Genomic DNA, 24,930 nt, shown 5'->3' with positions numbered 1-24,930 from the left:
ACTTTGCACAAATCCACAATTTCAGGCGTATCGAGTACAAATCGAGCAAATATGGGAAAACAATTTCGAGCAAATGCCACTTGGGGCAGCCGCAATTGATTTGTCAAATGTTTTGCCTCGCTGCTGTGTTTTGTCTGCGTGTAGCCGCAAGCTCATTTTACAGGGGTTTTCAGAGGTTCTTATAATTTTGAGATTCTTTCTGGACACTTTTTAACGGGAAATGAACTTTATGCGACAGGAATTGTACTCTACGGCATCTATTTTGGGCAGGCATATCGGAAATTCCTATTGAATTCCAAATGAGCCTGTCAAAAAGGGTACCTTAGATAATAATTCCCGACAAATAAAGATCACTTCCTCTAAGCAAGACTCGATAAAGTGTCACAAAATTATGAGAACCGCTGAAAACCCCTATAATACTTTTCTTCCACAAACGCAAAAGGAGATGAAAACAGAAAAATATAGCAAGTGCAACCGGACGGATGTGTTCGTACGTTCGTCGTGTTTGTTCTATACCGTGAAGCGGCATTTAAAACGATACTCCAACAAAAGTGTCCACCGTGAAATGTAATGAAAAGTTGCGTAAAAAGAGAGCTTGATGTAGGAACATTTTCTACTTAGAGAGCAACACAAAAACAAAGGTGTGCAAAAGATGTGAATGCAGGATATCGGCAGGGATACTATTTTCGCTGGGTGTGCTCTGTACGTGCGTGTTATTTAAATATTTACTTCACTGTGAATGCATGACCAGCCAAGGTTGCTGGGATTATTTTCAACTCATATTTGCGGCAAATTGTGGCAAGAGTGTAATGGGACAGTGGGTAGGAAGGTGAAAAGTGTTTTTGTTTTTTTTGCTTCTGTTGTGGAAATCCCGAACAAATACGTCAGGAAAATTCGATACCCAAAGCATGCGTTGTAGTGCAAGGTCAGGATGGAAAAATGCGAGGAAAATAGATGATATTTACATCGCGCTTTATGCTAGTGACCAATTTTTCGTTTTTCTTCTGCTTATTGTTATGTTGGTTTCTTGCGGTGAATCTCTATTCAATTACATTACGGTAAAGAGACTTAAGGAGTATATTGTGCCGCCTAACATATCAAAATGTCATTAGCCTTTCATTGGGCCTCTACACGTTTCGTTCAGGAAGCATCAGGCATTATCGATTTTGAACCCGATGGAAGTATTTGTTTAATGCTACTAGAACCAATTTGTATGCGCAATGTTTTTCAAACTAATGTTAAACAGGATCATGTTTTTAAATACATATTCGCAAAAATAAATATCACTGCACTAGTTGTTGCAATAAAGAAAAAAAACTTTGTATAAACCATTGTGTGTGCTCCGCAGGGTGACGAAACGGGGGTTTTCCGCTTTGGATTCTTATCAGCTTTGCATGGCAAAACGTTATGCTGGTGGTAATTTCCTGCCTATTTGATAACTTTACTATCTTTAACGACACGTGCATCCTATTTGGTTTGGTCACTAAAATCGGAAGATCAAACACAAATGTCTAATTAAAAGCGTTAGCCGGCTGTAGCCGTAACTGGGTTTGCTATCGTGCTTGACTGCAATTGATAAGAATTTTGGAAGCATTCACAATCAAATGACATTTTACAGAAGAATGACCAATTGTGCAATATGCAATCGAAGGTAAAAACCCCGAAAGTACTGTGCAGAGATAAAGAAAAACTATAAAAAATGTCCGGTTGAGTCAGATACCCGATTTTTTCATTTATTTGTTTTTGCTTTCCGACAATCAAGCTTTTTTATTATTATTTTGCTTTTATATGATTTCTTATCTTGAACTCCAAATAGGCCGCGCTTAACAGGGTGTGAACAGTTGTTATCGTTCCAAAATATGAAACATAACACGATACGGCAAAAGCGGCAAAGGTTTGCTGGTATGAAAAGCAATATCATCTGCCTTAAAGTTACCTGAAAAGCTAAATTTAAAATAGACACTTTTAGGTGGAAAAAATGGTTACATGGTTTTAATTTTTGGAAATGTTTTGTTTACTTACTCTTGAATACACGCACTTTTTAATGGGAATGATTCTAAGATTTTACATTACTCTAAATATTCAAATAAAATCAGACGCAAATATTAACAAATAATCTTCGTGTTTCGTGTCAAATATGATCAAATAACGGAGTTGTGCTTAAAAAACTTGCTGGCGGGGCTATCTTTCCTTACTTACTCTCGCAACTTTATGATCATAATGAAATCAAGTGCGTGGCTCGAAGGTATCGAACTTTTTGCTGGTCAGCAAAAAACATTACCTGGCCATAAAATACCCACAATGAAATGAAAATAGCAAACTCAAAAATTGTGCAAACACTGCATATAACTCCGCAATGGCGGATCAGTGCGTTATTAAAACAAACCTCTCTGTCCTAGTTTCAGTGCAGGAAGCAGCAACAGCCTGTGCAGGCGGTAAATGAATTACACCGTGGATAACATTTTAAAGTTTGTGAGTGGAAACGTGTAGCACAGCACGATCGTGGAAATAAAGCGTTTCACTAAAGCCTGTTCTAGAGGTGTAATAAAAAGTGCGAGCAGTGTGATTGTTTACTAGTGTCAAAACCAACGCGTTCTTCTGCTGCTATGGCTACTGCAACGGCAGCCACGTCCGCTTCGTCTAGCAATCAGCAACAGCATCTGCAAACTTACGATGATGATGACGAGGTAAGCATTTTTAACACTGCTTAAGAATCAGTACTTTGTTTCACGCTTCTTCTTTTAGAATTTAACTAAATTTCGTAGCTTATGATTTCATTGCATTGAGGTAGGAAATACATTTTATATAAGGGTATACAGTTTTCTATACGGAAATGCGACCCAGTTGTTGCATTAAACGTATTATATCGATCATTATGAGTGATCGTATGTCTTTCCTGCCACTGTTCTCATCTTATGAAATCAAATGTTCCATTGAACATTCTACGTTCGTTTCGTTTAGGTGGAAAATGCATAAAAGTGCGTTCGTTATGTTCTAATTCATAACTATGGTATGTTAAAAGTGTCCGGTCACGTTCGAGGTACCTTCGGGCACGTAGTAACAAGGCAATATGGATTGTAGTAGCTACATACATACTATATAGCTACCTACCCGCTTATAGCTACCTACATACTATATTCCGATGACACAGTCTGCCTAGCCTCGTAAACCTATGTTTCCGTTCCGTTTGTCGTTTGTCTGTTCCCTTTACCGTTCTCTGGAACAGCAGGTCGCAGCAAATGAATTCAGAACGAGCCACTCGGCCACATTTTTGGACGATTGATTTTCTGCCTGTACGTACGGCTGGTTCTTCTTCCCTTTGTTATCCAGCTCACGTGAGACATTTGGGGGACGCGACCAGTCACGAGTATCCGAAACCTTACGAATTCTCTTGTACTGGTCATTGCTTTGTTCGCTGTTAGGCAATCGCCAGCAATAATCTTACATTTCATAGTGTATTGAAGTATACAATTTAAATTTCTAGCAACTAATAAAATTACCACAAAAAATTTAAAAAAAACTATATTGTTCAGTATAGTAGCAGTATAACATGATCTTTAATTGATTTTAGAATTAAAATTAGAAATTCTTTAATTTAGAAATTCGTATGATTAAATCTAAAGTCCGTTGTAATACTATGAAGCTATGGCTTTGTGCAGGCGTTGCCTTATGCTAGAATCTAGATAAAAAAAGAAAACCGGACCGCTCCCATACATATATTGGATACAATAATTATCTCATATTCGAATAATAATGTGCAGAGAAGGATTGCTCTATACGAAATTTTACTCGTGTTTGAGGTAAGACGTGTAAATTGGATTTACGGCATTGCAAAACAAACGCATACAAAGAATCTTGTTTCAAAACAGGACGCAAAGTAATAAACAGATCCCCAACATATACCTTGTTCTAAAATCATAGCAGTAGTATGTGTTGTTGGGGCTGCCATTAAATACGTCATTCATTTTAAGGTGTATCTATCCATAGCATATGAGGTTTGAAAGGCAACATTACTCGGACTGTCTCATTGCATGGAAACTTTCTATCCCACCCGGAACTGCCTCTTTTTTTCATCTGAGATAGCTCTTTTGTTTGCTTACCTTTATGGCTAAAATGACCAGGCGAACGCGAGTGACAGGTGAAATGGTTAGCTTTGCACGGGTGGTGTACAATGTACGTACTTCGCGAATCGGTATGTGCTATTTTGATTACAGCTTTCCTCCGAGGGAAGGGAAGCTCGTTTGTTTTATTGAAAAGCAAAAAAAAAAAAAACTGTGTGGTTAGTCGTTCAGATTGTTTTATGATTGATGTATAAGCAAAAAGGTTTTTGCGTACGACAATGTTGTTTTTTGTTATGAGGCAAATTCTTAGATATTATTTGGAGTTATTTGTTTCTTATATTACATTTATAATATCGCAGTAATCATTTAAGCCAGGAGTCGGGAAAATTGGCAAGTCCAAGGCCCACAGGCACATACAGCATACGAGATTATTTTATCCATACAATTAAATAATTAGTCGATTATGAAGAGCACAGTTTTTTTGTGCATTTCCTTTTTTCAACCTCCAAATTGAGTTGTACAAATCAATCTTCTTTTTTTGCTTTGACACAATAACCCTTGCCATCCAAGGCCTGCCTGAACCACTAGTGGGGATTAGTTTTCAGTGCCTCTTTTGGTTTATCGATAACATCACAGTCAGTCCTACCTACGTATGGGTACGGTCCATTCGTGATTTGAACCCATGACAGGCATGTTGTTAAGTCATGCGAGTTGACGACAGTACCACCAGACCGCCCTGTACAAATCGATAGCAAATCGTGACTTTTGAGATCGATTAGAGCAGATGCAGTATCATCCTTTTCTTCTTATTTGGTGCATGTTACTGAGTTGTAATTGACTTAGTGTTAACTTTGCGACATGGTTTTTTTTCAAAATCAGCATTTTTTTGTGACATGGAGAATGCTGATTTTTTTCTTAACAAAAGTTTGCATACGATAGCATGTGGTATATTCTCTACGAAATTACTTTGCTAGAGTCAGTGCAACAAAATGTCTCTGTCAATTACATTCAAAAATCTGACTGAAACAAAATCCATATCAGCGTCACGTACTCAATTGTGATAATCAGAGGTGATACTCAGAACGGTTGGTGTGACTAATATATGCTCATCCCATGTTTGCGACCAACGCTTGGTCATTCACTATGTCACGACTTTTTTTTGCTGTGATCAGTTTTGCAAAATGTCACTGACATAGTCATGACAAATTCCGGCTGAAACAAAATCATCTCAGTGTCACGAGCTCTACTGTAATGATCAGAGGCGAGCCTCAAACAGTTGGTGCGACCATCGCATGCTTGGTGACATTGTGTGCAACCAACTCGTGTTCAATCACTTGGTCGCGACATTTTCAGTCGGTGATCATCGCGATGGTTATGGGAGATATGCGGTGCGTGCGAGTGGTTCCAAGAAACAAAATGAGCATGTTTTCTCGCTCTGTTTGACCCGACCGATTATCAAAACAGATAGAGAAAGAAAGCATGCTCATTTTGTTGCTAGAGCCCACGCGCAAAGTATATTCCAAGAATGTCGCGATTATCGCCGACAATAATGTCGTGACCAAGTGAGTGACCAAAAGTTGAGTGCTAAACAAAATGTCACCAAGCACGTGATTGATTCTCCAACTGTTTGAGTATGGTCACTGATCATCTCAGTTGTGTACGTGATCTGATTTGAGCTTCGTTTCAGTGATGAGTGTTGATGACTGAAATAGTGGCATTTGGCAGAACTGTTCACAGCCAGAAAAAAAACATGATTATGCTTGCGTCGGCATTAAGCTAAGCTTTTCAGTCGGAGTATCGCGTTGGACTCAAGTATTCACATGTCGTGTTCAGCATGTCATGGCGCACTTTTATTGACTATCAGCAATGAGCTTCAAGCTACCTCGGGTATGTTCATTGTTTTCGTTGGTGAAAATCTCGTGTCACTCATGATATTTTGCAGCACTGCTAAGAATACAGCATGAAGTAGTGATTAGAGGATAAGTCAAAAAAATTTAATCATGTTTTTTTAATCTTTCCCTGTTTATTCCAAAGTTTACCGATTCATGTAGCTAATAAAGCATTTTCTTAAAATATTATCCCTTCTTCGCTAAATTATTTCGACTCAATAGATTTCCACATCCTTTTAAGGCATATCCTTCGATGTACCTAACATGTTGTAGTAGTATCGATGTAGTGCTAGTACTACATAAAAATAGTATTCAAACTATTTGTATTGTAATACGTGCCCTTCGATAAATATTAACATCATTTTCAGTTTACAGTTTACATCATAGAGGCTCATAGTGAGATTTTTTTTTCTTACAGGGTTTCGAATCATATAAGGGAATAGTTCAATCACTTACGGGAATGTTGCAAATCGGTAGGGGAATGTTGCAAGCAAGCTGTGGATGTTTGCAATCACTTAGGGGAGTTTTGCAATCGATTAGGGGAATGTTGCAATCGTACTGTGGAGCTGTCATCAGACTGTGGGTGCCGATGTAAAAAGCAACGAATTGGTACCGATGATGTTTTTTTTATAAAACATCGTTTGGAGTTGTTTTCGTGTGGGATTCTGCTGTACATATGATAAACTAAATAAATCCTGCTGCAGAGCCATAATTAAACATGATAAGTTAGTAAGATTGACGAAAATATTTTAAGGTATTTACAGCGGTACCCACAGTCTGATGACAGCTCCACAGTACGCTTGCAACATTCCCCTAATCGATTGCAAAACTCCCCTAAGTGATTGCAAACATCCACAGCTTGCATGCAATATTCCCCTACCGATTTGCAACATTCCCCTAAGTGATTGAACTATTCCCTTATATGATTCGAAACCCTGTATATTTGATTGTTTGCAGCGTTGCATGAGCTATTGCAAATGATAACAGCAATTATCGTGGCAGTAGTTGTAAGCTTTCATGAAATTTTTACATTATATCAGTGATCGGGACAACGGGTGTATTGTTTCGTTATGCGTGGGGCGCGAAAGTGCAACACGATGCAGCTTGCAAATCGGTAACCTTCGACCGGTCCAGGTAATTTAACCTCCCCTACCCAGCGTGGGGAAGCGGCTGCACTTGAACTTGCCTAGCACCTAGCCCACGATTGGAGCCACAATTAAGCCGGTGTGATTATTGGCTGGTGTAGCCGGGAACGGTGTAGTTAGATGAGAAGTTTAGCTTAGCTATAGGCGAAACTGTTGACAGGTTTGTCTTACCGGTCATTTAGCTGCCTCATCATACCCTCGACATTAAACCTGTTAAAGCCACCATAGAAAATGATACCAGTATCCGGAAGAGGATTGATTTTTTTGCTTTTTACATACACCTTTTATCATTTGCGCAACCTTTAGCTGATTGTACGTTGATCTGATTATTCTATCAAAGCTAAACATTAGTTTAGTTTATGAATAAATAAGACAAAATAAATCTACCAAAGGCGCGTCGTATTGGGTGCGACAACCGTAGACGGTTTTGATGTCCTGGCCACTAATGGGGTTTGGGTATCAATAATTGGATTGATTTACCAATGACAGTAAAGTCAGCGCTGTGCAGCTCGATCAATACGTTATTTGACTGTCTTTGATAATCAATCTTTCATTTGACCTAATTCCAAATATTTGAATGATAGATACGTTAACTATATATTTATTTATTTAAATAAAATGTTTATAATCATTTCTACTTTTTCCTCTGCCTCGTTACAGTTCCAGGATGCATGTGATGCTGAAACTGCCTCGTAAGTAAAATCAAGTGCTGCTCAACGCACACACGCTACGGGCGTACGATCTGTTTGTAAAATCTATTAGACCATCTCGCCGTTCGTTATGCTCATGAGTATACTAATTGCTTGTTTGCACTTCAACCAGTTGAGAAGCGACACAATCGACCTTTTTGCGATAGATAACCACAATCGGCGAAGCTGCGATTAAAGGCCAGCAACAGCTTGGTTGTTGGTCGTTTGTCGTCAGGGAAATCAGTTATTTATTTGTTAGCTGTGCTTCATTTACCAAGCAAATCGTAAACTAAATTTAATGGTTTCCTTGGAATCAGAGCGAAATGTGTCTCTTCTCAATTTGTTTTCTATCAATCGCTTATCAGCTAATCGTGCACCAATGATAGGATTGATGTTCTTTGTTTTGTACATAAATTGAAAAAAATCCTCTTTGCTTAAGCGGATAGGCTCGTATTGAAAATAACTACAGTTGTAATTATCATATCAGTGAGTTTATTGGGAAGATCGATAGCTGTGTACGGAAAACAAATGTCTCTTTTAATGTTACATTTTTGTAAACAAAGCGTAATACGTGTAATGTATTTTCTTTTCTTTTTTGCAGTGGATCTTGCGCTCTAGATTTAGATACAGCGCTAGCAGAGGCAAAGATAGCAGTCGATCTATTTTTTAACAATAAGTTCAACGAAGCAGAAGCCCTTATGAAACCACTGTAAGTGAAGCACCATTCTATGGAGTTGATGATTCTATTTATTACAGAAAGAGTGATAATATTAAATTACATTTTATAGGGCGACATCAAGCATGTACCATTCCGTTGGACACAGTGTGTTCACCTATCTGGAAGCTATGCTTACGTTCGAGCAGCAACACATAGCAGCCGCGTCGGAGGCGCTTAAACAGTGTCTAAACGTTTGCAATCGTTATCGAAAAAAGAGCACACTTACGGAGACAATAGGCAAAACCTTTAAGAAAGTGAATTATGATCAGTATACTGATTTGGAAGCACACGCAGAGCTTTGCTCCGCCGAGGCTTTACTGCTGAAAGCGATGCTGACGTTTATAGAGGATGAGACTCTAACCAGCTTGATTAAGGGCGGAATGAAGATTCGCAATTGCTTTGCGATGTACAAGTAAGTTCGCAACAACCAGTGAGTACTGGGATAGTCTGGATAATAAATTAACGTGTAACTGTTGCTGTTTGCTGTTTGCATTGTTTTAGGGAATGCAATAACATTCTTACACATCGCCAATGGGAATCGGAAAGTTCGAAGCTACACTTCGAGAGCGGCGTGCGAATGGGCTTGGGCACGTTTAATCTCATGATATCTTTGCTACCGGCGCGGATTATAAAACTGTTGGAGTTTATTGGCTTTTCCGGCAATAAGGTATGTATGGAAGTTGTTCGCGCAATCGTGTGATCTTATATTAATAATAAGTATGTTCGTTGCAGCAATCGGGAATGCAAGACCTAATTACCGGTTCACAAAGCGAAGGCATTCGACAGGTGTTGTGTGTGATGACATTACTCGGGTACAATCTGATTGTGTGTTATGTGCTGAGCCATAAGGAAGGCGATTTACGCTTTTGCGACGAACTGCTGGTAAAACAGCTGAATCAGTATCCGGACGGCGTTTGGTTCCTGTTCTTCAAAGGTCGTCTGGAGTTCATGAAGGGCAATCTCGACGATGCGCTTAAATGGTATAAGAAATCTTGGAAGTCACAAAACGTGTGGCCACAGTTTCATCATCTGTGCTTTTGGGAACTGCTTTGGGTTAATTGGTAAGAAATGCACGTACCACGTTGTTTTAAAACGATATTACTAACACATATTTTGGATTTGCAGTTTAAGGCTCAATTGGCGTGAGTCGTTACTGTTCGCGACGTACCTTGTCGAGAACAGCAAATGGTCGCGCACGATCTACACATATCAGAAGGCATCAATCATGTGTATGCTGAAGACGGAGGAATTACATTCGAGCGAGATTCGGACAATCGCCACACTGATGAAAGAAGTGCCAAAGTACAAGCAACGGATAGCGGGCAAATCATTGCCGATGGAGAAGTTTGCCTGTAAAAAGACTGAACGGTTCTTCGCTCAGCAGTCGTTCCTGTACGTACCCGCGTTGGAGTTGATGTTTGTGTGGAATCTGTTCAAGATACTGGGCAAACATTTCCATTTAGCGGACGGCGTCTATCGAATAGTGGAGGAGAATCTCAATCATTACGGCGAACGTGTCAACTCAAAGTCAAACCCGGCGTTTGGCATTTATGCGGCGGATAATAAAGCGTTGCTGTTGCTTTTGAAAGGCGCCTGTTTGCGGCAGATGAACAGTCCGCTGCAAGCCACACGGTACGGTTTACATTTGATAGAACTCCGTAAAATATGCAAAAAGATACCAAAAACGTGATAATATGGTTCCTTTCGTTCTAGGTGCCTTGAGGAGGTGATTGCCCTGTACAAAGATATTAAAGAAGACCATTACCTGGTACCTTATGCAATTGTAGAACTGGCATTGATCTACATCGATCAAGGAAACAAAGATCAAGCCATACTAGCTCTAGAGGATGCTAAGTAAGCTAAGTCAGCACAATGGTGCACGCTTTGGTCAAAACTAATGTTGTTTTTGTTTGCAGGAAAAATTACAGTGGATATTCACTAGAGTCACGGTTGCACTTCCGGATACACACGGCCCTGATGGAGCTAAAGGGGAAAAGCTACGAAAACATTCCTTCTGGGGCAGAATGAAGGAACAGCACCTGACGCCTTCACCATGACACTATTCTACGATGAAATAAAACACGAAACAGAAAGTGAACCAAACAACGATTATTCGAAGTGAGACCAAACCAAATGTGTCATTTTTTTAAAGTTCATCCAAAGTAATTTCTGCATGAATAGGAGCTTATGGGCATAGTACTAATTCTACGTCATACGGAATCGATTCCTAGTCATGATATCGCAGAGCGACCATCTAAGCTCAAGCATTTACGATACGAGCTCTTAATATTTGTTTTAGCATTACAACTGTTTATATTTGTTGCTCACTTTCCAATTTAAATCGATATTATAAATTCGGGTAATTCAAAACCATAAATCCTTATACCAAACAGTATAGGTAGTTTTGACGGCATAGGTATTATTTTAATTGATGAACTATGTACGTGTAGCAGATTGTAGATACATCTTATAGCCTATAGTTTCGCTAGTCAAGGATTAAACACTAGCAATGTAGGAGATTAAAAAACTTAGATTTAAAGTTTTTATGTGCAGGGTTGGTTGATAGGAAAAAATAAAATCTTATATCATTCAGAAGATAAAAACATAACTCATGGGTCGTACTGTATTTTATTTGTATATATGAAAAATAAATAAAGTATCTAACGTTATGGAAACTATAATTTCAATTGGTGTAATCGAATATATGTCGTGCAGTTACCAAGTTAAACGTGTTCGTTATCCGTACGTTGTCTTATTGGCATCAAGTTGTATTTCGAGTTTGCTCTTAACATAACAGGATATTCATACATTTGGCAACCGGCATAATGGACAATAACGGCGCGACCACCAAAATGTATTCAATATTATACTAAAGCTTTAATGCGCACGCATGCGTCATACCACCATCGTTCCAGTGAGGATAAACATCCTTCCTACTGATGCAAGAATGGAAATGCACGTTTCTCCAATAATACATTGGAATGTAATTTTAATAATACTATTTTTCATGTAGTAATGTGTTATGCACGGTTTTGTAAACGTTTTGTAATAGTTTTCGATTATCTGTAAAACTTGTAATTTAGATTTTACAATCATTTCAAAGAATGTATGGGATGGTCGTTTAATGGTTTGGTACAATTTGTTATACCATCCGAGCTTGTAGATTCAGTGCAAATTGAATATTACGACGAATTATCGGTTACAATTTCTTCGGTGGAAAACTGCAAACGATTGCAATACTCTATTTAAATTTCCCCACCAGAGAACGCTTGTGAGAATTCTCAGGCACCGTTTGACACCGCTATGATACAAAAGGGGGAGGCTCGGAAAATTGAAAACCTGGTAGGGGAGGGTAATGGTGTTCTGTCATTGTGTGTCCTGAGAAGAAAAGCTATCGGCAGTGAAAATGTCCTGTATGCGAGTGATTCGTGATGTGGGATGTGTTTTCTAGTTAGTTTGGCGTCGGGAAGGTTTCCTGCCGTGTTTCATTCGATCATCATCATCTCCAGTTCAACGAATACCAACGGGGGTCGCGCTGTTTTCCGACATTTAAGCGAAGAAAACTTCCGACGGAAAATTTGCAATACTGCAGGTCACCAAAAGAGCATCGCTTGCTAGCAGTGGAAAAGAGTGAATCAGTTATATTCTAATGTCAGTCTCAGGCAATTACGGGTGCAGAATAGTAAATGAACATGCACACATTAAAATTGGAGCTGCAGTAGCTATAGTGAGACAGGTACACTTCGGCCGATAAGAAAATCAACATTTTTTGTGTTTCTTTGTACCAGCTAACGAAATAATCGTTAAGCTTGCATTCCTATTCTGCGCGCACGCAGCACGTAGCAGACCCAACAAATTGGTGAGTTTTTAGTGGTACAATTAATAGAAACGACATTAAATAAGCTCCATTTTCTTGGTGGCGCACCGTGCAATAAGATAGACATGGTTGAAAATTCATTTGCCGTGGGCGCGTTTGAGACATCCGGAAGTGTTTGACACTTAGCGAAAAATCGATAATTTTTTCAATCATCCCATCATCGGCAAGCAATGTCAAGATAGTTGTTGGGGAGGGCACGACGGAGCCTCACCGGGTGTGAATGGTGAAAGGGAGGCTTGCATTGGTCGCGTCTGTGTATGTGTGAAGTGCGAAAAATTATAGTACAGTACCGGTTGCGTTGGCGGGCAATAAGTGTATGGGATGGGAAATTTTATGGCAACCACGCGAAACGGACGACCGCGTGGTAAAGTGTAAACAAATGGCACGTGGATTTTTTGTTATTTATCTAAGAATGCTTTGCATTTTTTTCTAGTTTAGTATGATTTGGGACGTTAGTGTATGATACGAAAGCAGTGCATTAAAATAAACGCAGGGGCATTCTACGTATATTTATAGATGCTTGTACAACCTAGGAATCTAGCATTTTCATATCTTCATAATCTTCATGTTTTCATATTTTTACTTTCTTTCCTTCGAAGTTTTGTAATCGAGCGAGGCAAGAACATGGAAGCAGCAGTATTGTAAGAAACAGTAATTTCAAACCACGGCAACCCATTATCATATGTCATCCGTAGCGAATCTCATCGCCGTGTCTCCACATTTCCCAAAAGACCAGCTGCTACTTCAACAGTATTACAACGAGAACGAGAAGCAATCGTCGTAGACAAACGTACCCCTTTTTTCACACCACTCTTCGTAACTGTGTGCCGAGCATACAACCCACTCAGCCATGGGAAAGGAACTTATGAACAGTAGCAACTTCTGTCAGCAGCTTGGCGCAACTTTGGTTCGTAATTTCAAGCTGAAAATCAGAGACTCGCGAAAAACGATAGCGGAAGTATTCCTGCCCCTCTACACACTGGGTACTCTGATTGTACTGAAAATTCTCATACCGAATCCAAATTTTCCCGCTATCACGGAGCCGCGCGGTGCAGCAACACTGTTCGAACATTTTCAGCACCATAAAGCCCATACCATTGCCGTGCTACCGCAGCCAAACTCGTCTACTACGATTCCCTTTCTGAGTGAGGTGAACGAACTATGGATGTCGAATCGACGGCACCAACCAGGCATACATCCTATCAAGTGGATGGTGTATGAATCGCCGGAAGAATTGCTAGCAGCCTACTGGCGCGACCCGAGCAAGATGCCCTTGGCGCTGATATTCCACACGGATGACCCGTTGTTCGGTCCGCTGAGGTACGAAATACGCACGAATCCATCGTTTTTTGTGACACCCTCAACGACGGAGCTGTACTCCTCTCTGGTAACGTGCAGACAATCGGATAGCTACTGGTCGGCGGTAATACCGATCGAAACCGGTGATTCCTGCCCGGTGAACCAGTACTACTATTCGGGCTTTATTGCGCTACAAACTCTGCTCGATTACACCAAGATCCGGATCGTGACGCAAAATGAAGAACTGCAGATACCTCATATTACGCTAGAGATGTTTCCCAAGGAAGCCTACACTGGCAATTGGATGGTCGCATTTAGGCTGGTCATTCCGATCTACATGGTGATGGCTTTGTCGCAATTCATTACATATCTGCTGATCCTGATCGTCGGCGAGAAGGAGAACCACATAAAGGAAGGATTAAAGATTATGGGGCTGCGAGATTCCGTCTTTTGGTAAGTTAGTTCATGCTTTGCTTAGTTGCGCCGTTTTTTTTAAATACTGTATCGTTGCTTCGTTGCTTTCAGGTGCGGTTGGTTCATCATTTACGCGGTCTTTGTAACATTTCTGAGCTTTGTATCCGTAATTCTCGTGTTTTCATTGGGAGTTTTTCAGCATACCAACTACCTGCCCGTGTTTATCCTTATTCTGTTATACAGCTTTTCGGTTATTCTGATTGGCTTTATGATAACACCGTTCTTTGACAATTCGCGGGTAAGTGGGCAAGATGCTAAACTGTACTATGCTGCTGTATACTAACTGTGGAATCTATTCTTTTCCAGACCGCTGGCATACTTGGCAATTTTGCGGTGAATATTATGTCGCTGTTGTATTTTTTGCAAGTTTTCATCGACGATACGCATACCTCGGCAGCATTATGGACAGTGTCACTTATTTCTCCAACGGGATTTGCACTAGCAATGGATAAAATACTCGTGCTCGACATATCTGGACAGGGTGTAACGCTGCACAACCTCTGGACTGGACCCGGCATCCCAATCGGTGGTTCCATCCTGATGCTCGTTGTGGATATTTTGTTGTACGCTGCACTGGCGTTCTATTTCGACTGTGTGATTCCATCGGATCATGGTACGAAGCAGAGGCCTTGCTTCTGCTTTAACCGGAACTACTGGTGCAAGAAAAAAGTGCCAAAAGTACCGCTGTTAAATGGCGAGTCGGCCAATTCGTTCAACAATGCGCTCGAGGATCAGGCACGCGATGTGGAACCAGTGTCTCGGGAGATGCGCGGAAAGGAAGCAATCCGCATAGTGGATCTGTACAAGACGTTTCACTCATGTCGTAAACCGGCAGTGAATGCCGTCAACGGTATTAACCTTACAATCTACGAAGGACAGATAACGGCTATACTCGGCCATAACGGGGCAGGCAAGAGTACGCTGTTTAATATTCTTACTGGACTGACGTCACCCACTTCCGGTACAATATACATCTTCGGGTATGATGTGCGCGATCCCAATGATATGACCATGATCCGGCGCATGACGGGAGTGTGCCCGCAGCACGACATACTGTTCGAAACGCTTACGCCCAAAGAACACTTGTACTTCTTCGCGGCCGTCCGTGGTATTCCGCCATCACTGGTTGACAGTGAAGTGAAAAAAACGCTGCGTGATATCGACTTGTTCGATACGGCAGAGACGAGAGTGAAGCATCTGAGCGGTGGTCAGAAACGGAAGCTTTCCGTCGGCATAGCCATCATTGGTGATCCTAAAATTATCATTCTAGACGAACCTACGGCCGGTGTCGATCCGTACTCGCGGCGGCACATGTGGTCGATTCTGCAAAATCGCAAGCACGGAAAGGTGATCCTTCTGACGACGCACTTTATGGATGAAGCAGACATTCTGGCAGAGCGAAAGGCCGTTGTCTCCCGCGGGCGACTGCGTTGCTGCGGTTCGTCCCTCTTTCTGAAGAACAAGTTCGGCATCGGTTATCATTTGACGCTGGTATTGGATACCAATGCCTGTGAAACGTCCATCACGAAGCTGGTTAACGATCACGTTCCGCAAGCAGAGAAAGCCCGTAGACACGGGCGAGAACTGAGCTATATCCTGCCACACGACGCGGTGAACTCTTTCGTATCTCTGTTCGATGATATCGAAAAGGAGATTAAAACTAAACGAATGATGCTTGGCATTTGCTCGTACGGGGTGTCAATGACAACGCTGGAAGAGGTGTTTCTACACCTAGAAACGCAGCGAGAAGGTGAACAGAAGGCCGGTACCACTGGAGAAGGCGAAGACGAGGAAGGAGAAGGTGAGGAGGACGAAGAAGATGGACAAGCGGCGGGATACCCGGTGTCGGAAAATTTGAGCCGCAAAGTGATGAAAACTCGCGGTCTCCCCAGAAGTTTGTCGCTGCAGGAACGCAGTAACAGCTATCAGTCGTTAAAGAATGACACCAAAACCCTACTCGACGAACAAAACACCGATAATAAAGCGTCCCTGCAAGATAATCGTATGCAGTTTGACACGATCATTCCCATCAACGGGCTTGGATCGGACGGGGTTAGTCAGGGAACGGCTGGGTCCGGAACGCACCCGGTGTCGATGGGTGGGGGTGGCGTTGGCTGTGGGCAAAACTCCACCGTTAATTCTCCACAAGTTCAACGAATTCACCGTAAGAAACATCATCGTTCCTCGCGAAATGGAGTTAGCAAAAGTACCAAGAGCGTCTATGAGGACCAGACGCAAACGCATGGCTCAGCTTCGGCAGTGAAGCTCAATAGTCAAAATCGAACTAACTGGATGGATCTGGACGACATTCCACTTTACCCATCGAGATGGAGTACAATCGGGGCTTTACTAAAGTTACGACTGACGATTCTTTTTCGTGATATTCAGCGGTTGTATCTGCTGATAATACTTCCGTTGGCATTCACTGCCTTGGGACTGTACTTGAACTCGATACAAGTGTTGTCTCCGATCATGCGTTCCATTTTGCTAGATAATACTACCTACGGGAGCAACATCACCAAGATCGCCGTACACGATAATACAAATCCTGCGGTATGGTCTCATGCAGCCTATCTTTATCACCATCACCATCAGCCCAAGCAGCAGAAGCGTGAATCACAGAAGCATTATGATCCGATACCACCGTTTCTGCATCAGAAGCACCACCAGCAGCAACAACAGTCGAAGGAAGCGGCTCATTTGTATCGTCGCTTCCTGTCGGAATTGCACCGATCGGCTAATGTGACGGAGGATTTCAGTGGAAACTTTTCCTCGCTACTGGACATTGCCCCTCATATGGCCGCATTCAATGTGAATGTTATATCCTGGTCTAATGTATCCATCACCACTCTATACAACGATACCACTCAGCATAGCTTACCGATCATCCTGAATCTAATCAGCAACACGCTTTTGCGCGTGTATGCCGAACTTTCGCCGGCAACTATTAACTCTCAGCATCTGCTGTATCAGCGTGCCGGTGGTGGTCGGAAAGGCCCAGCACCAACGTCTAATGCGCAGTCAGCGTTTGACTACCAAGACGACGCCGCGGATGGCGAAACTCTGGATGATATTGCATTTCAACCCTTACCTTCGAGCACAAGTTTTAGCACGACCTCATCAACATCTGGTTCCGCGGCTCCAGATCGTGCTTCTACCGATTCCATATTGCGAATTGAGTTGTGGTCCCATCCGTTCCAGCAAACAGCTCAACCGCAGGAGTTCAATATAGGCACGTTTTCGTCCGCCCTTTTTGTGGGCATGATCTTTGTACTGATTCCCGTCTCACTAGCCGTTGACATGGTGTACGATCGTGAGATGAAAGCCAAAAATCAACTGCGCGTGAATGGGCTTTCCTCGTCCTTGTACCTTTCGGCGTACTTTATCGTGCTTTCTGGTCTGATGCTAGTTATTTGTGCCGCATTGCTTGGACTAGTGTTTATATTCGATATTCCTTCATTCCGACAGGTGAGCTACGGTGGCTTTGTAATAGCATACGCTTGTGATGGTAAATGGTGTACTATATCTGCTTCACCCTTTTTTCCAGCCACCAGCCCTTATTACTCTGGGAATGTTGGTGTTTCTTTACTCACCGGCTGGTATTTTGTGTTCAACGTGTTTCTCCTACTTTTTTGATCGTACTGATTCAGCCCAATCGATTCTACCAAACATACTAACGTTTGTAGGATTGATTCCGTTCATATTGGTTGTGTTCCTGGATATGTTGGGTATTGGTAAGTTTGTTATGCCGAAACAAATGTATAACTGTAACCATTTCTGATTTTTTATTATTGAACATGTTATTCCATTATTCAGAGGTGAAGGCAGCGATTGCACTACATTATGTTTTTTCCTTGATCAACCCAATGTACATACCGTACGCAACGGTATACTTTGTCGATCGGGTATATATTGCTTGTCGGCTAAGTTCCGCATGTGCAGAGCTTTCAATGGCCCACTACATGACTGAGGAGGTGATTGTGATGGCATGCGGGTGCCTTTTGCACATTCCTATTTGGGCGTTCTGTTTGCGGGTATCTGATGTGATGAAAAGTGGCGGTCGTATGCGGGACCTATTTCATCGTTCAGCGGTAAGCTTTCGCACAGACGTGATATATACTTAAACCAACAAAAAAAATCTAACCTCGTTTTGATTGCACAGAGCGAAGAGGACGTTATGACTGAAGAGCAATGCACTGGGGAGTATGAAGATGAAGACGTTCGCAATGAGCGAAGTCGCGTGTTTCGGCTTACATCGAACCCACAGCAATCGCAACAGGAGGAAGGTCCGTTGGCTCAGCCTGTAGTGTTGGTAAAGGTAAGCAAATGGTGGTTCTTCCATTTTAGGAGAACGTGTAATAAAATTTCGACAATTTTTCTGACTTTTTTATTTTTTATATTAATCGCTGCAGAGCCTTCGTAAAGAGTTCTCACAGGAATCTTTGTGTGGCAACTGTTGCTGCTGTGCGGATGATGAGCTACCAAAGAAAAAGGTTTCCGTGCGAAGTCTTTCAATCGGAGTGGACGCAGGGGAGGTACTGGGTTTGCTCGGACACAATGGTGCCGGCAAAACGACCACCATGAAGATCATGACAGGTGAAACGGCTCCAACGCGTGGCACGGTGCGTGTTGCTGGTCACAGTATCACTATCAATCAAGACGACGCATTCAAGACATTGGGCTATTGTCCTCAGCACGACGCTCTGTGGAAGAACGTTACTGTTCGTGAACATCTAGAATTGTATGCCCGCATTCGAGGCGTGCGTGGCAAAGATTTGAATAGATTGATATCGACGTATCTCACGGGATTGCACATAAACGAGCATGCTAATAAGCAAACCCAACACTGTTCCGGCGGTACTAGGCGTAAACTTAGCTATGCTATGGCAATGGTCGGTGCTCCAAAAGTAGTTCTACTAGATGAACCGTCAACTGGGATGGATCCGAAGTCGAAAAGATTCCTGTGGGACACTATCCTTGCAAGTTTCCACGGAAAACGTTGCGCGATGCTGACAACACATTCGATGGAAGAAGCTGACGCTCTATGTTCGCGCGTAGGAATCATGGTCAAAGGAGAGCTAAGGTAGGTTTGAAATGCGACCTACTGTGAGGCGAGGTATGCATGACGCTTTGTTTATATTTCCAGATGTCTCGGGTCGACGCAACACCTGAAAAATCTATACGGAGCTGGTTACACGCTTGAGATTAAGTTGAAGCACATAGAAAATGTGTACAGTGAGACACCAATCGAAAGCCAACCGAGCAGCAGCCAGGAGCAGCTGCAACTCGACCAAAGTACGGACCACATTGCACCGGTTATCAGCAACTGCATTGACAATCGTTCGATGGCGTTGCGCAACTTTGTAACAGATCTATTTCCGAGTGCCACCTTGGAAGAGAGTTTCGCCGATCGGCTAGTATACTCGGTACCGCAACAAGCCGTCAGTTCCTTAGCTGAATGTTTTTCGAGGCTCGAAAAAGGTAAGGGAGTGTTGTTTTGTAAGCGAAAATTGTTATACCTACACAACGTTCCTATTATAATTGTTTCTATTTGCAGCCAAGACCGAGCTAGACATAGAGGAATATTCATTCAGCCAAACAACACTAGAGCAAGTGTTCTTAAAGTTTGCCCACTACGACGAGGAAACGTCCAGTGTGCAGTAAGATCATACCGATCACGATCCTAGATCATCAGCGAGAAAATTATCCTTTTGAATTGTCCTTCAGAAGCATCATTTGGTAAACCCCTACTCTATGGTGTTGCGCGTGTGTTAATAATATCACCCTTAAAACCGTCACTTTGCAAATAATGATTGGAAGTGGCTGCCTGTGTGCATGTATAGGACGCCTGGTAAGCTGAAACAGTTGTCTAGGAAAGTCGCAGCAATTGAGCATGCAAAATAAAACAAGTGTAGTTAATTAAAAACATAAACCTAGGGCGCGGAAAACATGCATATAGTGCATTGCGAAGAAGTAAGAGAGTTCGGTTAAAGTAAAACCATTTGTGCAATAGTTTCGTGAGACAGAAGGGGTATCTGAAGCAACTAGACTATACACAAAATGATTGTAATGTAATGACAAAAAATCGAAAAAGCAGACTGGTGATGCAGGTCAGATAAGGATGGTGAACACGAAAGTAAAACTCATTAACATAAGCATTAAAATACACTCACACAAATTAGACAGCAAAAAGAGAAAAGAGGGGAAAAAGGTTAGTAAAATATAACAATAAGTTGAAACCAAACCACTTCACAGTAAACGAAAACGGTGCTGTTTTTGTGAAGCAGCTGATGCGTCTTCTCTGTATGCAAGTTTTTGCTGAGGAATCTTTTAGATTTAAATTGAATTTAAAACAAACCTAGTCAAAACCCTTAAAGAACAAGCAAGCGAAAACGCAAACATGCTATAGCGGGCAAGTGAATTAAACAATAAGTTAAGTAAGCTGATGTGTAAGTGTAAGGCAGGAAACGAAAAACAATCTGATACAGATGTCAAAACACTGCAAACCATGATACTGGTTAAAATAATGCATGAAACGATGTGCAATGGAATTTTAGTGCGAGCTAAAAAAGAGAACCCAAAACCAATACGGTGATTGCATTGGATGCGCATAATCATAACACGAAGGTTGATGCAGATGGAATTCATCTTTTGCGGAAGTTATCACATGTAGGATGCAAAATCTGGACAAAGGAAACAGAAACACATTTGACAAAGAAATTTGACTTGAAAACTGTGATTAAAGTCGAAATTGTGGAAATATTGGTTTGGCAGGACAAAAAAGACACGGAAAAATAGATAAATAATAATAATAATAATAAAAATAATGATAAATGGTTAATAACTAAAATTACACTCATAACTTCCTTGTCGCCAACGAGGAATGCAGAGTGTTGATTGAGCGAACAGTAAACATGAAAGGAACCGATGCGCCAACTGCTAGTGCACTGTGAACAGTACCAGAGTTGTGCTGAAGCAAACCATGAAATAAAACCAGCTAATGTTGCATCTCACCGATGCCAAACCATTATCGAAACATGAAACATGTCGAGTGAGATGTGCAGATCGATAAAAGGCATAAGCGTCACCGAAGTAAATGAAAGCTTTTCTTGAAATGTAATGAGAGTGAAGATAGGTTTAGAGAGACGTAAAGCACTTTCAAATAAATCTTCAGCAGTGAAGCTACTTGAAATAAAACCGCTACCGTTTGAATGAATTTCAGATGACGTAGGAGCCGGCAGTTACATCGCCGTGAGAACAAAGTTCCCTGTTTTCTCACCAGTACGATGGGATCTCCCATCATTGGAAGAAAGAGATGAGGATGTGTGTGAATGTCTATACTATTAAATTAAAATGGTTGGGAACTGTTAAAGCAATGTTGGAAGCACTTGTTGCTCAGCTGCTTGCAGTCCTATTCAATGCCGTTCAAAGTCATCATCGGGAGCAAACCAACGCATCGTTGGACAAGCGATGCACCAAAACCTGATTATTTCTATGAAGGAAGAAAAGAAACATTCTTAGTACTTTCAAACAAAACAATGTCTGCCCTGTCGACGGAACTGCATTAGCAGAACGTGTATAGGTTGCACGCAAAGTACCTTCCCTTGTTCTCTTTGCAAGCAACACTCCTTGTAACATTACCGAATTCTTTACATGCTTTGTCAGTTGCAAAATGCAATGTGCTAAAAAAAGTGAATGTAATATTTCTCTAAAATGTAAATTTCAAAACATTTGCTTTTTCATAAGCTTCTTTTCTTTTGACCCCATAATAAAAACCTGTACAGCAAGTAAATTTTGTATTTCCCCAAGGTTCGTAACCTTTGCAACGATCAAACCGATAATCAAGCTTCACTACTTGACGTATGGGCAGTACGAAGTCAGTCGTGCGTCGGAGAAGATCGTAGCATGATTCGTGAAACGGTGCCGTGGCAATTGGCTGGTATATTTGCGATACTGTTACTGCACAATGTTTGCTACAGTTTCGCACAGGATGAGCTACAAATCAAAGACTTCAATGATAACGAATGTGGAAAACGTTTGGCCCAGCGCGAAGGGCTAGTGAAGGGTGGATATTCCACGCGCCCCGGTGACTGGCCGTGGCATGTAGCGCTCTATCAGCGGGGCATCAATAGCGATGGTTTCGAGTATGCGTGTGGTGGCAGTATTGTGCATCGGTATCTGGTGCTAACAGCGGCACACTGCGTCACGTTTGCGGCAAGCCGACGGAAAATTTCAACTGAAAATTTGCAGCTAAAGATGGGCCGGTTCAATCTGTCGAACGATGCGGAGGAACATGCGGAAGAGTTCAGCGTGATCGAAACGATAGTGCACGTGGGCTTTCGGCCGACCACGTTCGAGAATGACATCGCCATCCTGCGGGTGGAAATTCCCATCATTTTCAATGATTACATTCAACCGGTGTGTCTTTGGAAGCGGGACGATGGGTTCGTCTTGCCGAGTGTCCACGACCAATCGGGCACGGTAGTTGGATGGGGACTTTCGGAAGAGAATCGGCTAGGCGCGGTCCTGAACGAGGCACTCATGCCGGTAGTCGATTCGCTGACGTGTTTAGCGAGTGATCGGGCATTTTTTGGAAGATTGCTGTACTCCAAAGCATTCTGCGCCGGATACAAAAATGGTATGTCACCTGGCTGGGTGTGCGCAGGACCCATGTTAACCCATTTTTAATTGTATTTTGCCTCTACAGGAACTGGAGTGTGCAATGGAGACAGTGGGGGTGGAATGTTTTTCCAGTTTCAAACCGGTGGTATTTGAAGGGCGTGGTTTCGTTTAGCAATACTATTGATGCTACCGGAGTGTGCAATCTGAAACAATACATCGGGTTTACGGACGCTTCGCAATACATCGATTGGTTATACGAAAATACGCCAAACAGTGGAATCGACGATCCGATACTGGGACATCCCAACATCCGCCTTATCAATCAGGGGAACTGTGGACGGAACGAGCATATATACGAGTTCGGTGAGGATCGTAAACCCATCTTTAAGCAATATCCTTGGATGGTGACACTGCGCCACCCGTTCGTTGATTCCGAGTACGTCCCCTGTAACGGAGTCTTGCTGAATCGAAACTACGTTCTCACGACCAATTGTGTCGATTTACAGTGAGTATGAGATACAGTGGAGGGGTCATTCCATAATTACACTCCAATTTCAATCTCCATGCATTTTGCGACATTTCTGCCAGGGATGAAATCAGTGTGACACTAGGCGATTACGATACGAGCAAGACAAAGGACTGCGGCACCATAGACGGACGAGAACAATGTGTATCCGGAGTGCAGACGGTGTCCGTAGGGCAACTTTTTCGCAAAGATAATCTAGTACTAGCCCGGCTAACCGTTCCCGCTGTGATTGGTCGGCGAGATCATATTGAGTCGATCTGTTTGCCGGTCACTCCTCAGCAGCGTGAACGTCTTTACAACCGGTACATCATGACGGGCTGGAAGGAGAGTGGATCTGACGCGCGAATGCTGCAACGAGCACTGCTGGAAGCAATCGACTTGAATAAGTGTCGCGCCGAATTTCAAGCATCTAGCTATGCATCCGAAGCGTCGAAGCAGATCGATAGCAGAACCATTTGCGCTCGCAATATGAACGATCCTTCCCGATCGCCGCAATGCAATGATTATCAGCCAGGATCGGCGATACAGGCCATAGAGAAGAAGTCAAACCGATACTTGCTCTACGGGTTGCAGACGGGCATTAGCTACTGTTCAGTTCCAGAACAGTACATTGCTATCAGCAAGTATTTGCAATGGATCTTGGATAATATACGTGGGTAGGAAAGCCGGTACATGGGGCCGGTCTGGTGGTACAGTTGTCAACTCGTACGACGTAACAACATGCCCGTCATGGGTTCAAGTCCCAAATAGACCGTGCCCCCATACGTAGGACTGACTATCCTGCTATGGTAACAATAAGTCAATGAAAGCCAAGCTCACTTCATTAGTGGGTGCTGGCAGGCCTTGACCGACAGCGGTTGATGTGCCAAAGAAGAAGAAGAAGGGAAGGCGTAGTTACCAGCTTTTGAGCTGGACGTAGATACTCAAAATGTAAGTAAATAAAATGTTAAAAACGAGGTAAAATACGATTTGCCAATTGAATCAAATTGCAATAAACAATTTCTATGAAACATGTTATTCGCATTTGTTCATTTCGTTTAAGCAGCGTTAATCAATCCTTAGCTATTAATATTAATATTTGAAGAAAAAAATTGACAGAGAAATCAGCGCAATCGTGAACTACTCAGTATACCATTCACAAATTCTAGATTGTTAATATTTATCTTTTATGAATTTTGTTAAAGTTTCCCTGATTATCCTATACATTTGAAAAAAAAAAAATGGAAGGTAATTAAACATACTTTGAATTTGTGCAGCGCTATCTTTACTTTACTTATTTTATCAACCACAAACTTATATTAAAGATTATATTAGAGCTTCCTTTTGATTGGTTTAAAATCAAGTGTCTGCAGCCGTAACAAAGGATATCGGTTGTTTCGGTAGTGATATTGGTAGTTTGGCATTCTGTTTAGAACTTTTCACTCAAAACAAGGGCTTCAGTGCACTGTTGTGGGCGATTAACATTAAAAATTGTTCCATTGGGCTTGCTTGTATGAAAATGATAGGGGATCTTTTGTAGTCAAGTCGTATGGAAGATCAATCAAAATAATTTTTTGTTGCAAGACAAACCAATAGATTTGTTGCAGGAATATTTGTAGCATGAACATTTTTGTACGCATTTGCATTAACC

At 41.9% G+C, this 24,930-nt stretch overlaps 2 protein-coding genes and 1 pseudogene across 9 annotated transcripts; all 3 read left to right on the top strand.

The window, feature by feature from the left end:
• Window positions 1-387: 387 nt before the first annotated feature.
• On the top strand, window positions 388-11,106 carry LOC121602632 (tetratricopeptide repeat protein 39B-like). 6 transcript variants are annotated; one of them, XM_041931390.1, is made up of 10 exons: window positions 388-567; window positions 2,400-2,687; window positions 7,756-7,787; window positions 8,386-8,493; window positions 8,573-8,914; window positions 9,004-9,169; window positions 9,235-9,563; window positions 9,628-10,134; window positions 10,216-10,356; window positions 10,419-11,106. In XM_041931390.1, exons 2-10 carry the CDS (start codon window positions 2,607-2,609, stop codon window positions 10,528-10,530), a joined length of 1,818 nt encoding a protein of 605 aa, XP_041787324.1. In that variant the 5' UTR covers window positions 388-567; window positions 2,400-2,606; the 3' UTR covers window positions 10,531-11,106. The 6 variants fall into 6 exon arrangements, with proteins under 6 accessions (XP_041787324.1, XP_041787325.1, XP_041787326.1 ...); XM_041931391.1 differs by having other exon boundaries at window positions 388-641; XM_041931392.1 differs by having other exon boundaries at window positions 388-702.
• Window positions 11,107-11,871: 765 nt separating this feature from the next.
• On the top strand, window positions 11,872-19,890 carry LOC121602630 (cholesterol transporter ABCA5-like). Of its 3 annotated transcripts, XM_041931387.1 has the most exons (11): window positions 11,872-12,361; window positions 12,979-13,020; window positions 13,075-14,131; window positions 14,204-14,390; window positions 14,459-17,620; window positions 17,700-17,886; window positions 17,969-18,243; window positions 18,315-18,470; window positions 18,565-19,235; window positions 19,299-19,633; window positions 19,710-19,890. In XM_041931387.1, exons 3-11 carry the CDS (start codon window positions 13,230-13,232, stop codon window positions 19,814-19,816), a joined length of 5,982 nt encoding a protein of 1,993 aa, XP_041787321.1. In that variant the 5' UTR covers window positions 11,872-12,361; window positions 12,979-13,020; window positions 13,075-13,229; the 3' UTR covers window positions 19,817-19,890. The 3 variants fall into 3 exon arrangements, with proteins under 3 accessions (XP_041787321.1, XP_041787320.1, XP_041787323.1); XM_041931386.1 differs by having other exon boundaries at window positions 12,979-14,131; XM_041931389.1 differs by lacking the exon at window positions 11,872-12,361 and having other exon boundaries at window positions 12,717-13,020.
• A 344-nt stretch (window positions 19,891-20,234) lies between these two features.
• On the top strand, window positions 20,235-24,050 carry LOC121602631 (annotated as a pseudogene).
• The last annotated feature ends 880 nt before the right edge of the window (window positions 24,051-24,930 follow it).

The sequence above is a fragment of the Anopheles merus genome, unplaced genomic scaffold (genome assembly GCF_017562075.2).
Source record: "Anopheles merus strain MAF unplaced genomic scaffold, AmerM5.1 LNR4000543, whole genome shotgun sequence".
In the NCBI taxonomy this organism is placed as follows: domain Eukaryota; kingdom Metazoa; phylum Arthropoda; class Insecta; order Diptera; family Culicidae; genus Anopheles; species Anopheles merus.
The sequence above is the reverse complement of the archived record's forward strand: the minus strand, read 5'-3'. Positions and strand labels throughout refer to the sequence as shown.